The sequence below is a fragment of the Staurois parvus genome, unplaced genomic scaffold, assembly GCF_062004578.1.
Source record: "Staurois parvus isolate SC_StPar_1 unplaced genomic scaffold, SC_StPar_1.0 ptg000172l, whole genome shotgun sequence".
Classification (NCBI taxonomy): Eukaryota; Metazoa; Chordata; class Amphibia; order Anura; family Ranidae; genus Staurois; species Staurois parvus.
In genome coordinates this window covers 4,128,737-4,141,275 of record NW_028317968.1, presented here as the reverse complement: position 1 = coordinate 4,141,275, position 12,539 = coordinate 4,128,737, and the positions used below count along the sequence as shown (strand labels likewise).

Sequence of the window (12,539 nt, the reverse complement as noted above, 5' to 3'; positions counted from 1 at the left end):
AACTTAAAGACTGCACCGAAAACTCTTCTCGGAGGTGTTTTTGAGGCGCTTTTCAGGCATTTTCCATTGATTTCAATGGGAAGAGGCATTTTTGGGGCGTTTTTTTTTAACTCCCCAAAGAAGCTGCAAGCTGGAGTTTTTGCACCACACCGCAAGTGAACCGCCTCAGTGTGAAAACATACATAGATATACATTCACATACATAGGGAAGCATTTTTCTTGAGCTTTTCAGGCGCTTTTTGTAACGTAAAAACGCTTCAAGAACTCCTCAGTGTGAAAGTAGCCTTATTATGCACCTAAATCTCACCTGTTTATTTTCTTCTCTTATAGTGAGAATAATAAACAAACAAATGAAACTTTACAAATAACTTTTCTGACATTAAAAAAAAAAAATCTGACCGAGAGAGCCACCCTTCTTTTCAATAACAATCATAAGCCTTCCATTCATGGAGTCTGTCAGTTTCTTGATATGTTGACGAGCAGCTTTTTGTGCAGCAGCAACCACAGCCTCCTAGACACTGTTCAGAGAGGTGTATTGTTTTTCTTCAGCGTAAATCTCCCGTTTAAGAAGGGACCACAAGTTTCAATAGGGTTTAGGTCAGGTAAGGAAGGGAGCCATGTCATTATTCTTTCCTCTTTAATCCCTTTACTGGCTAGCCATGCAGTGGAGTACTTCGATGCATGAGATTGAGCTTTTTCCTGCATAAATATCATAGTCTTCTTGAATTGAATGATGCAGACATTTTCCTGTACTACTGTTTGAAGAAAGTGTTTTCTAAAAACTGGTAGTAGCTTTGGGAGTTGATCTTGAGTCCACTTTCAACCTAAAAGGGTTAAACTAGCTCATCTTTAAAGCGGAGTTCCACCCAAAATTGGAAGCTCCACTTATTTGCCTCCTCCCCCCCCCCTCCACTGCCACATTTGGCACCTTTTGGTTTTGACAGGTACCCGCTCCCACTTCTGGCTCAGTTCGTTAAATCCATCCATCTGGTTCGTCAAGAGTCACTCTCATCTCATCAGTCCATAAAACCCTTGAAAAGTAAATATTTCTTCAGATATTTCTTTGCCCAGTCTTGACGTTTTAACCTATGTATCTTGTTCAGTGGTGCTCGGGTTTCAGTCTTCCTTACCTTGGCCATGTGTTGAGCACTGAACACCTTGTACTTCTGGGCAGTTCAGGTAGGTTGCAGTTCTGGAATATGACAGCACTAGAGGATAATGGGTTCCTGGTAGTCACATTTGATTCTTCTCAAATGTTTGGCAGTTAATTTGCGTCTTTTTCTCAGCACGTTTTTTGCGACCCTGTTTACTATTTGCAACAAAACGTTTGATGATTCTGTGATCATGTCCCAATATTTTAGCAATTTCAAGAGTGCTGCATCCCTCTGGAAGACTTTTTACAATTTTTGACTTTTCAGAGTCCATTAAATCTCTTTTGTTTGGCCCATTTTGCCTGAAGAAAAGCTGCCTAATAATTATGCAAACCTTGATATAGGGTGTTGGATCTCCTTAGGCCATACCCTCCTTCATTATACAAATACACTTCAACAGGTATGCCTAAATTTAATCAGCATTCAAGTTTATACAGCTTGGAGTTGGACAATATGCATAAAAATTATGATTGGGTCAAAATACTCACTTGCCTAATAATTGTGCACATAACAGTGTATATTCAGCTGAGTGTCCTGGAAGCCCATTTAAGGAAGGAGCTGCTAGTGTTCTGACTTAAAATTATTCAGAGGTTTTTGGGGCTCCTGGGAAGGTAAGCTAGGTACAGTCATGGCCGAAATTGTTGGCACCCTTGATATTTTTCCTGAAAATCAAGTATTTCACACAAAAAAGGTATTGCATTAACACATGTTTTGCTATACACATGTTTATTCCCTTTGTATGTATTGGAACAAATATAAAACAGAGGCAGAAAAGCAAATATGACATAATGTCACACAAAACCCCAAAAATGGGCTGGACAAAAGTATTGGCACCCTTAACTTAATATTTGGTTGCACACCCTTTGGAAAACATAACTGAAATCAGTCGCTTCCTATAACCATCAATAAGCTTCTGACACCTCTCACCCGGAATTTTGGACCACTCTTCCTTTGCAAACAGCTCCAGGTCTCTCTTATTGGAAGGACACCTTTTCCCAACAGCAATTTTAAGATCTCTCCACAGGTGTTCAATGGGATTTAGATCTGGGCTCATTGCTGGCCACTTCAGAACTCTCCAGCGCTTCTTTGCCATCCATTTCTGAGTGCTTTTTGACGTATGTTTGGGGTCATTGTCCTGCTGGAAGACCCAGGATCTTGGACGCAAACCCAGCTTTCTGACACTGGGCCCTACAGTGCGACCCAAAATCCTTTGGTAATCCTCAGATTTCATGATGCCTTGCACACAGTCAAGGCACCCAGTGCCAGAGGCAGCAAAACAACCCCAAAACATCATTGAACCTCCACCATATTTTACCGTAGGTACTGTGTTTTGTTCTTTGTAGGCCTCATTCCGTTTTCGGTAAACAGTAGAATGATGTGCTTTACCGAAAAGCTCTATCTTGGTCTCATCTGTCCACAAGACGTTTTCCCAGAAGGCTTTTGGCTTACTCAAGTACATTTTGGCAAACTGTAGTCTTGCTTTTTTATGTCTCTGTGTCAGCAGTGGGGTCCTCCTGGGTCTCCTGCCATAGCGTTTCATTTCATTTAAATGTCGACGGATAGTTCGCGCTGACACTGATGCTCCCTGAGCCTGCAGGACAGCTTGAATGTCTTTGGAACATATTTGGGGCTGCTTATCCACCATCCGGACTATTCTGCGTTGCAATCTTTCATCAATTTTCCTCATCCGTCCACGACCAGGGAGATTAGCTACAGTGCCATGGGTTGCAAACTTCTTGATAATGTTGCGCACTGTGGACAAAGGCAAATCTAGTTCTCTGGAGATGGACTTGTAACCTTGAGATTGTTGATATTTTGCCACAATTTTGGTTCTCAGGTCCTCAGACAGTTCTCGTCTCCTCTTTCTGTTGTCCATGCTTAGTGTGGCACAGACAGACACACAATGCAAAGGTTAAGTGAACGTCTCTCCTTTTTATCTGCTTTCAGGTGTGATTTCTATATTGCCCACACCTGTTACTTGCCCCAGGTGAGTTTACAGGAGCATCACATGCTTGTAACATTCTTATTTATCCGCAGTTGTGAAAGGGTGCCAATACTTTTGTCCAGCCCATTTTTGGAGGTTTGTGTGACATTATGTCGAATTTGCTTTCTTTCCTCCCTTTTTTTGTTTTGTCCCAATACACACAAAGGGAATAAACATGTGTATAGCAAAACATGTGTTAATGCAATACGTTTCGTGAGAAATACATGATTTCCTGGAGAAATATCAAGGGTGCCAACAATTTCGGCCATGACTGTATGTGCAGGTACCTGTGTTTGCTGCTTTTAACTATTTATGCCAGCTTTCCATCTTTTGTACCAGCACAGATGTTGGTAATTGGGAATCTGCTTACCAAAGTTAGTCAGATTGCATGTTGATTTCATGGTTTTGTAATAATTGCTGGAACAGAATAGAGAGCTACACATTTTGTTGACATGCAAATGTTTTTAACTTTATTTTTTTTTCCTAGATTAAACCCACCACCTGGATCTTATCCCACTCAGCAATATTACACTCCATCAGATCTTCAAGAAATGTACTCTCCTTACCACCATGCAAGTGTGCCAGGAACATGGCCACCTACTGGAGTTTCAAGTTACCCATCTACAACTGCACCTGGAGTTTACCATCATCACAATCATGATTGCTCAGGACACTCACACAGTCACCCTGATAATGCAGCTTCAGTTGAATTTGGAACGACGCAAGAGTATGCAGAAATTTCTACTTCTGCAACTGAATTACTGCAAGTAGAAACTAGGTGACACTAGAATTTCAGCACTGTTTGCTTGATGGCTAAAGAGCTGATGGCCATCATATTTATCATCTGTGCTTCATATCTTTGCCTTAAAATGGTGGGGTTTTGTTGTTTTTTGTTTTTCTTTTCATCCATAATCCAGTAAAAATACAATAAATTCACCCACACTTCAAAGTAAATTAGATAGAATAAACTAAAGCTGCTGATCCAACCAAGTATGTATAAAGATTTACAGCGTTCAAACCACATTATAAAAAAAATCTCAAAGCAAAACAAGCAAATTAATAATCATTATTAATTATGACCAATAAAATGTCCATCCATTTTAGCTTCCATAGTAAAGATATGCTCTCAAAATAAAAAGTGCCTTGTACTTATGAAGTGCAACAATGTTAAATCTTCAGTGCTTCACAACATCTTTGTGCTCCATCATGACTCAGGAAAAGTAACGATCGGGGAATCGGGCCCCGCTTGTACTAGATATAGTGGCTGCACCTTCATCCCTGGTTCACACTTTGAAGGTTGCTTGCAGGTGCAGGAATTCCAACTACCCGCAGCTGAATATCGCTGCTCTTACAAGACACGCGGGGCTGTTATTCATTTTCAAGGGCACCCCCATGCATATCAATCTGCAGCGTGGGTAGGGGAACCCTGCGGCCACGTTTTAAAAAGGTGCATGCACCTTTTTTGTGCAGGAAACACAAGAACAGCAGCCCATTCAAATGCATGGACGGCCGTGTCCAAGCAACCAAGGGCTGCACGGTCCGCAATAGTGTGAACCGAGCCATATAGCTACTCTGACATTCTGGACCATACTTATTAATAGGACAGTAGCACAGTAGGAAGACAGGACATCTCACACTATTGGCATCAGGTCACATCCAACTTTATTAAAGTGTTAATAATCCCAGGATCCTGCATCCACTATATCTGGTCTCCCACAGTACACACAACATGGAAATGCAATTACTTTAGTAAATATAAACTGCTAAATACTTTTTTTCATCAGAAGTTAGAGCAGTCTTGTGGCATCTATCAGTGTCCAGTCCAGCACTAGCTAAAGCTTGTAGGAGGAGTTTTCTTTCTGCTCTAGGAGGATGCAAAACCCCTGACCTCTGTCTGACCAGTGCTGATTGGCCCTGTCTGATCACATGCACTCTCCCAAGAAAAAAAACCCTCTCTAGCAATACACACCAAACTGAGCATGTGCCAAAAGCCTAGGGTTCAGTCTGTCTTATCAGGAGATAAGACATGGTGGCTTGAAATGGGGGAGGAACAGAGAAGAAGGGATCAAATGGCCTTTTTACACAATGCTGAGGATTAACCCCTAGGTTCCATAGTGAGTATAACAAGCATGCTTTACTACATATACAGACTGATTTTACTGTTGTAGCTTTAGTAACATTTTAAACCTGACATAGGACTCTGCAGGTGCACCTAGGGCCACCCCTTTCTAACATTTCACCCAATACAGGTTTGATCACCGTATTAGTTGAAACGATCAAGCCGGTTCCACCTAATACAGGCTGATCACAGAGATCAAGCCCATATTGGGTGAAATGTTAGAGGGGTGGTCCTAGCCAGGACTATATTTGTTCCATAGAGTTGTATGTAATCTGATGTCATCTGTGTGCAATTTCTTGCTTTTCTATTAGGTTCATAAAGTGTAGTTGGGCTCTCTTTGGTCAGCCCCTGATGTTGCAGAGGCGGGGAATTTCATACAGGTTTGGAGTGGTAACATCTTTCTAAATTAGCCATAATTTTTGCAATCAGCTTACTTTGCACTATGTACTTACTGAACCTACCAAGATGATGCCATATCAGAGGCTTTTTTTTAAGTGAGATTTTCTAGAAAACAATAAATGATATTTCTTTTGTGTTAAAGAGTGATGTAATGTGTCATAACATTTTTTATTATAATATGTTTAGTGTGTGTGTATGCAGTACCTTAAAAAGAAAAGTATTCGTACCCCTTGAAATCTTCAACATTTTGTCATGTTACAAGCAAAACATAAATGTATTTTATTGGGATTTTATGTGATAGACCAACACAAAGTGGCACATAATTGTCAAGTGGAAGGAAAACAATAAATGGTTTTCACTTTTTTTTACAAATAAATCTCTGAAAAATGTGGCGTGCATTTGTATTCCACCCTCTTTACTCTGATACCCCTAACTAAAATCTAGTGGAACAAATTGCCTTTAGAAGTCACCTAATTAGTACATAGAGTCTAACTGTGTGTAATTTAATCTCAGTATAAATACAGCTGTTCTGTGAAGCCCTCAGAGGTTTGTTAGAGAACATTAGTGAACAAACCACATCATGAAGGCCAAGGAATACATCAAACAGGTCAGGGCTAAAGTTTAAAGCAGGATTAGGTTTTAAATAAATATCCCAAGCTTTGAATCTCTCATGGAGCACTGTTCACTCCATCATCTGAAAATAGAAAGTATGGTAGAACTGCAAACCTACCAAGACATGGCCGTTCACTTAAACTGACAGGCCGGGCAAGGAGAGCATTACTCAGAGAAGCAGCCAAGAGGCCCATGGTAACTCTGGAGGAGCTGCAGAGATCCACAGCTCAGGTAGGAGAATCTGTCCACAGGACAACTATTAGTTGTGCACTCCACATATCTGGCCTTTATGGAAAAGTGGCAAGAAGAAAGCCATTGTTGAAATAAAGCCATAAGAAGTCCCGTTTGCAGTTGCAAGAAGCCATGTGGGGGACACAGCAAACATGTGGAAGAAGGTGCTCTGGTCAAATGAAACCAAAATTGAACTTTTTGGCCTAAACGCTATGTGCGGTGGGAAACTAACACTGCACATCACCCTGAACACACCATCCCCACCGTGAAACGTGGTGGCAGCATCATGTTGTGGGGATGCTTTTCTTCAGCAGGGACAGGGAAGTTGGTCAGAGTTGATGGGAAGATGGATGGAGCCAAATACAGGGCAATCTTAGAAGACAACCTGTTAGAGTCTGCAAAAGACTTGAGATTGGGGCGAATGGTTTATATCAAAGCATATTCATGCATTAGAATAGCCCAGTCAAAGTCCAGACCTAAATCCAACTGAGAATCTGTGGCAAGACTTGAAAATTCTTGTTCACAGATGCTCTCCATCCAATCTGGCAGAGCTTTAGCTATTTAACAAAGAAGAATGGGCTAATATGTCACTCTGTAGATGTGCAAAGCTGGTAGAGACATCCCCAAAAAGACTTGCAGCTGTAATTGCAGGGAAAGGTGGTTCTACAAAGTATTGACTCCGGGGAGCTGAATACAAATACACACCACACTTTCAGATATTTATTTGAAAAAAATTTTGAAAATCATTTATCATTTTCCTTCCACTTCACAATTATGTGCTACTTTGTGTTGGTCTATCACATAAAATCCCAATAAAATACATTCACGTTTTTGGTTCTAACATGACAAAAATTGGAAAATTTTAAGAGGTATGAATGCTTTTTCAAGGCACTATATGTGTACTGATCCATGATACTGCAGTCAGTTTACATGCCTCTGTCCTCACGCTCTCTGCTCTGAGTTTCTCCCTCTCCCCCTCCCTGCCTGTTATTTTCCAGTCTGTGTGTGAGTGTCATTTCCATACCTGCCCCTTCTCTCCCCTCCTGCCATTATTCTTTCAGGACCTGTGTCATTACTTGGGTCATCTGCTGGTGGCACTGTTGTTCCTGGAATCGAAGGATGTAGTTCCGGTGGCCACCAGTGGGTGTCTCCCAGCAGCTGAACTGTGCAGGTAATTAGGCTGCACCTGATGTAGACTGCTGGGAGGTATACAAGTCTGCCCATAAGTGAGGATTAGTGCTTCAGTATTTTTCCTGCAAGCCGTGTTCCTTGCCTGAGCCCTGTTCCTGATCCTCGTGCCTGAACCCTGAGACCTGCTTCCTGTATCCTGCTTCCTGCTCCAAGTACGTTGCTCCCCTTGTCTCCTGTCCCTGTCCTGACCTTGTCCTGCCATGTGTGCTCCCTCCTTTGTTACATAGGTTGTGCACTATCATGTTTATTTTGTCACTTGCATTTTTTATGGTTTACTGGTGTTGGAAGTGTGTCATTTGTCTCAATAAACTTATTTTAACTTTATCCAGTTTGGTTCCCGATTCCTTAAAGTGTTACTAAACCCAGGACCCTGCACTCACTATATCTGGTCTCCCACAGTACACATAACATGGAAATACAATTATTATGGTAAATATAAACTGCTAAATACTTTTTATCATCAGCAGTTAGAACAGTTTTGTGACTTCTATCTGTGTCCAGCAGAGCACTGGTTAAAGCTTGTAAGATTTTTCTTTCTGCTCTAGGAGGATGCAAAACCCTAGACATCTGTCTGGACAGTGCTGATTGGCCCTGTGCTGATCACATCACTCTCCCAGGAAAAAAAAACACCTCAAGCAATACACACTAAACTGAGCATGTGCAGTCTGCCTTATCAAGGAGATAAGACGTGGACATTTGGACAAGAGGAGGCGCAGAGAAGTCAGGATCAAAGTCAGGCCTTTTTACACAATGCAGAGGATTAACCCCCTAGGTTCCACAGTGAATATAACAAGCATGCTTTACTGCATATACAGACTGATTTTACTGTTGTGGGTTTAGTAACACTTTAACGTACAGCCTACTGATCTGATCACCTTTGCTGTTTGCCTGCCTCCCTGACATATTCTCTGCAGCTCTAAAGTAACATTTATGCCGGCCATAGACGTGTCGAAAACCGGCCGATTTCTTCGACCTTGAAAAAAAATTGCCCGATTTTCGCACTGTGAGTGGGTTATTTGGTCGGCCGTTTTTCGGGGTTTTTGCACATTTTTTTTTATCAGGCATGTTGGAAAATTCGTGGCTGATTTTGACGATCGGACGATTTTCCCAGCAATAATGGGCAAATCAGCCGATCATTTTCCCAATAAAAAATCTGCGCATGAGCTGTGACCTGCAAGAAGAAGAAAAAGAAGAATAAGAATTCCAGTCTGCTATTATAATTTATATGAAAAGTCTTGCGGTTGCAACAAATGTATCCATTTGTATCCAAATATAACCATCTGTATCCAAAATGGATACAAATGATACATTTGTTGCAACCGCAAGACTTTTCATATAAATATAATAGTGGATTGAATTCTTCTTCTCTCCCCTGTGTGCTCCCCTGTCTCTGCAAGGGACAGAAGTAATTATGGGGTTAAATGCCAGCCATAGACGGGACAAAAATGAAAAAGGAGTTTTCTTTCTTCTCTAGGAGGATGCAAAACCCCTGACCTCTGTCTAGACAGTGCTGATCGGCCCTGTGCTGATCACATGCACCCTCCCAAGAAAAAATAAAAACCCTCTCTAGCAATACACACCAAATGGAGCATGTGCAGAGTGATTCCACATGATATGTCTTATCAAGAGATAATAGGGGGACACTAGAAGAAGTAAAATATCTGTGCCAGTATTATATTACAACTACAATATACAGTAACTGTAACTACTCTAGAACTCTATAACTACTCTAGAAACTCTAATCAAAGTACATATACATTATGTTAGTAAAGACAATAATTTATCCAGTTCATGATATAGCTAGTAGTAGTTAGTCACATTCAGCTTGTTCTGTAATGTTGAAGACATTTCACAGCTTATCCAAGTCACTTCTTTAATTCAGCAAATCTTCATGTATATATGATCTAAGCCAGTCTACAGCTGGTCCAATGTTAGCATAGCTGAGGCAGGTGCTGCTAAGGAGACTTCCATCAGACAAGTAAGGTGAGATTCCCTGAATGTAAGCCGTGTTGTCTGCTGGATTTATACACACCAAAGCATTTCCTGTGTCCATCTGTAAAGGGATAAAAAGCCATCATGTTTTTTACTGTGTCTAGAATATAACAAGACTTTGAAGTGTAACTGTGATCAAAATGTAAAATCATATATTCATTCCCATAGGGATGCACTTGTACCCTTTTCTGATCGGCGAGTACGAGTACCAATACTTTCAGTCAAGTGCTTGCCGATACCGAGTACTGATACTTTGCTGTGCGATTTGTGTTGATACAGAATGTATGGATGCAAATTGCACCGTAAAGAGTAACATACGATTTGAACAGAAATGTGATTCCTATCCAAATCGCATGCCGTTTCCCCACTGCTCTGTGAACCCAAGCATGTCATAGCCTGAGTTCACAGAGGAGCAATGCAGGAAACATCCCTGCACTGATCCCATGCTGAAGGAAAAGCGGCTTCACAGGTTGGGGATTTTAAATCTCTGTGGCTTTCTCTCCTCTCCGGATGACAGTATGGGCTAGTTGGCTTCTGATTGGACAGCACTGTGACCTGCTGACCTTATTTGCCTAGGCACGGAAACCAGGAAGAAATGTAACAAAAAAATGTATAACAAGTACAAATGATATACTTTCCTATCCATTTACTGATTCTAGCAGCATAAGGATGAAAAATAGTCCATGTTGATTGAGAGAGTGAAGTTCCATTTTAACCACTTGAGCTTCTGAGGATTTATCCCCCTTAATGACCAGGCCTTTTTTTGCTGTTTGACGCTGCACTAATTCAAATGATAATTGCACGGTCATGCAATGCTATACCCAAACGAAATTTACGTCCTTTTTTTCACACAAATAGAGCTTTCTTTTGATGGTATTTTATCATCTGTGCGCTTTTTATTTTTTGCGCTATAAACAAAAAAAACACAAAAATTTTGAAAAAAAACAATATTTTCTACTTTCAGCTATAAAAAATATATCGTAAACTCAAAGTTAGTCATATATTTAAGCCAAAATGTATTCTGCTACATGTTTTTGGTAAAAAAAAATCCCAATAAGTGTATATTGATTGCTTTGTGTGAAAGTTATAGCGTCTACAAACTATGGTATAGATACTGTAATTTATGCCTTTTTTTGCTATACAGCGCTGCACTAATTCAAATGATAATTGCGCGGTCATGCAATGCTGTACCCAAACGAAATTTACGTCCTTTTTTTCACACAAATAGAGCTTTCTTTTGGTGGTATTTTATCACCTGTGCGCTTTTTTTTTTTTGCGCTATAAACAAAAAAAAACGCAAAAATTTTGATAAAAAAAACAATATATCATAAACTCAAAGTTAGTCATAAATTTAAGCCAAAATGTATTCTGCTACATGTTTTTGGTAAAAAAAATCCCGTGCATTAGCGGGCAAACTGGCGCTATATGGGAGGGGCGCTAACACTATCGGAAGTCACCAGTGACACTAATACAGTGATCAGTAAAAATCTGTTCAGTGTAATCAATGACACTGGTGACAGGGCAGTGAAGGGGTTAACTGGGAGGGGGGGTAATCAAGGGGTTAAATGGGATTACTGGTGTACTGGTGGGCAAACTGGCGCTATCTGGGAGGGGCGCTAACACTACTGGAAGTCGCCAGAGACACTGATACAGTGATCAGCAAAAATAGGTTCACTGATCAGTGACACTGGTGACAGGGCGGTGAAGGGGTTAACTGGGGGGTGGGAGATTAAGGGGTTAAATGGGATTACTGGTGTACTAGCGGGCAAACTGGCGCTATCTGGGAGGGGCGCTAACACTATCGGAAGTCGCCAGTGACACTGATACAGTGATCAGTAAAAATCGCTTCACTGATCAGTGACACTGGTGACAGGGCAGTGAAGGGGTTAACTGGGGGGGGAGCGATCAAGGGGTTAAACGGGATTACTGGTGTACTGGCGGGCAATCTGGCGCTATCTGGGAGGGGCGCTAACACTATCGGAAGTCGCCAGCGACACTGATACAGTGATCAGTAAAAATCGGTTCACTGATCAGTGACAGTGGTGACAGGGCAGTGAAGGGGTTAACTGGGGGGGGGGATTAAGGGGTTAAACGGGATTACTGGTGTACTGGCTGGCAAACTTGCGCTATCTGTGAGGGGCGCTAACACTATCTGAAGTCGCCAGCGACACTGATAGTGATCAGTAAAAACCGATTCACTGATCAGTGACACTGGTGACAGGGCAGTGAAGGGGTTAACTGGGGGGGGGGCGATCAGGGGGTTAAATGTGACCTAGGTGTGTTCTAACTGTAAATGTGTAGTGCTTTACTCACTTTTACTGTGTCTTCTCTGTCTGGAACAGAATGTGTCCAGGCAGAGAAGAATGATATCATATCCTGTCCTGTGTAAATGTCCACACAGGACAGGATAGGACAGGTACCGATCATCTGATTTCAGCCAGACATCACTGGCTGAAATCTAATGATTGATCCCTCCGGGATCGAATGGTGTCACCTGCGGGTCGGCGGGAGCGCGCGCCCCCTGCCGGCAAAACCGTCGGGAGCGCGGAACCAGTTTTAAAACGTGGTTTTGCGCCCCGGTGCCACCCTGCACACGTATATATACAGTGGCAGGGCGGCAAGCGGTTAAGAACTTGCAACTAGGCGAGGGAGTGTCAGTAAACTCTGGTTTAATGGAAAAAAAATCTACTATGTATTCTTAACATAAAAAATACCTTCTGTTGCTTCAGCCTTCTCAAAATTCCTTTTGTTTCCTGTTAGAGGATGGCTTTGGTCATTCTCCATGGTTCCACTGTATTTAGGATCATAGCTGCCCTCACTTTCTAGCTCCTGAGATGAACTAGAGACTATCAAATGTGTA

The 12,539-nt window shown here is 41.6% G+C and overlaps 2 protein-coding genes across 3 annotated transcripts in view; one reads left to right on the top strand and one right to left on the bottom strand.

The window, feature by feature from the left end:
• The window catches only part of RHBDD2 (rhomboid domain containing 2), a 33,482-nt gene extending 25,471 nt beyond the window's left edge, over positions 1 to 8,011 (top strand). For both annotated transcript variants that reach the window (XM_089676596.1, XM_089676595.1), the window contains one exon: positions 3,623 to 8,011. In XM_089676596.1, coding sequence (XP_089532722.1) covers positions 3,623 to 3,917 — 295 coding nt within the window. In that variant the 3' untranslated portion in view covers positions 3,918 to 8,011. The remainder of the gene's footprint in view (positions 1 to 3,622) is intronic.
• A 1,334-nt stretch (positions 8,012 to 9,345) lies between these two features.
• The window catches only part of LOC149462598 (transmembrane protease serine 11D-like), a 46,321-nt gene continuing 43,127 nt past the window's right edge, over positions 9,346 to 12,539 (bottom strand). The window contains exon 9 of the mRNA XM_089676592.1: positions 9,346 to 9,740. Coding sequence (XP_089532718.1) covers positions 9,561 to 9,740 — 180 coding nt within the window. The 3' untranslated portion in view covers positions 9,346 to 9,560. The remainder of the gene's footprint in view (positions 9,741 to 12,539) is intronic.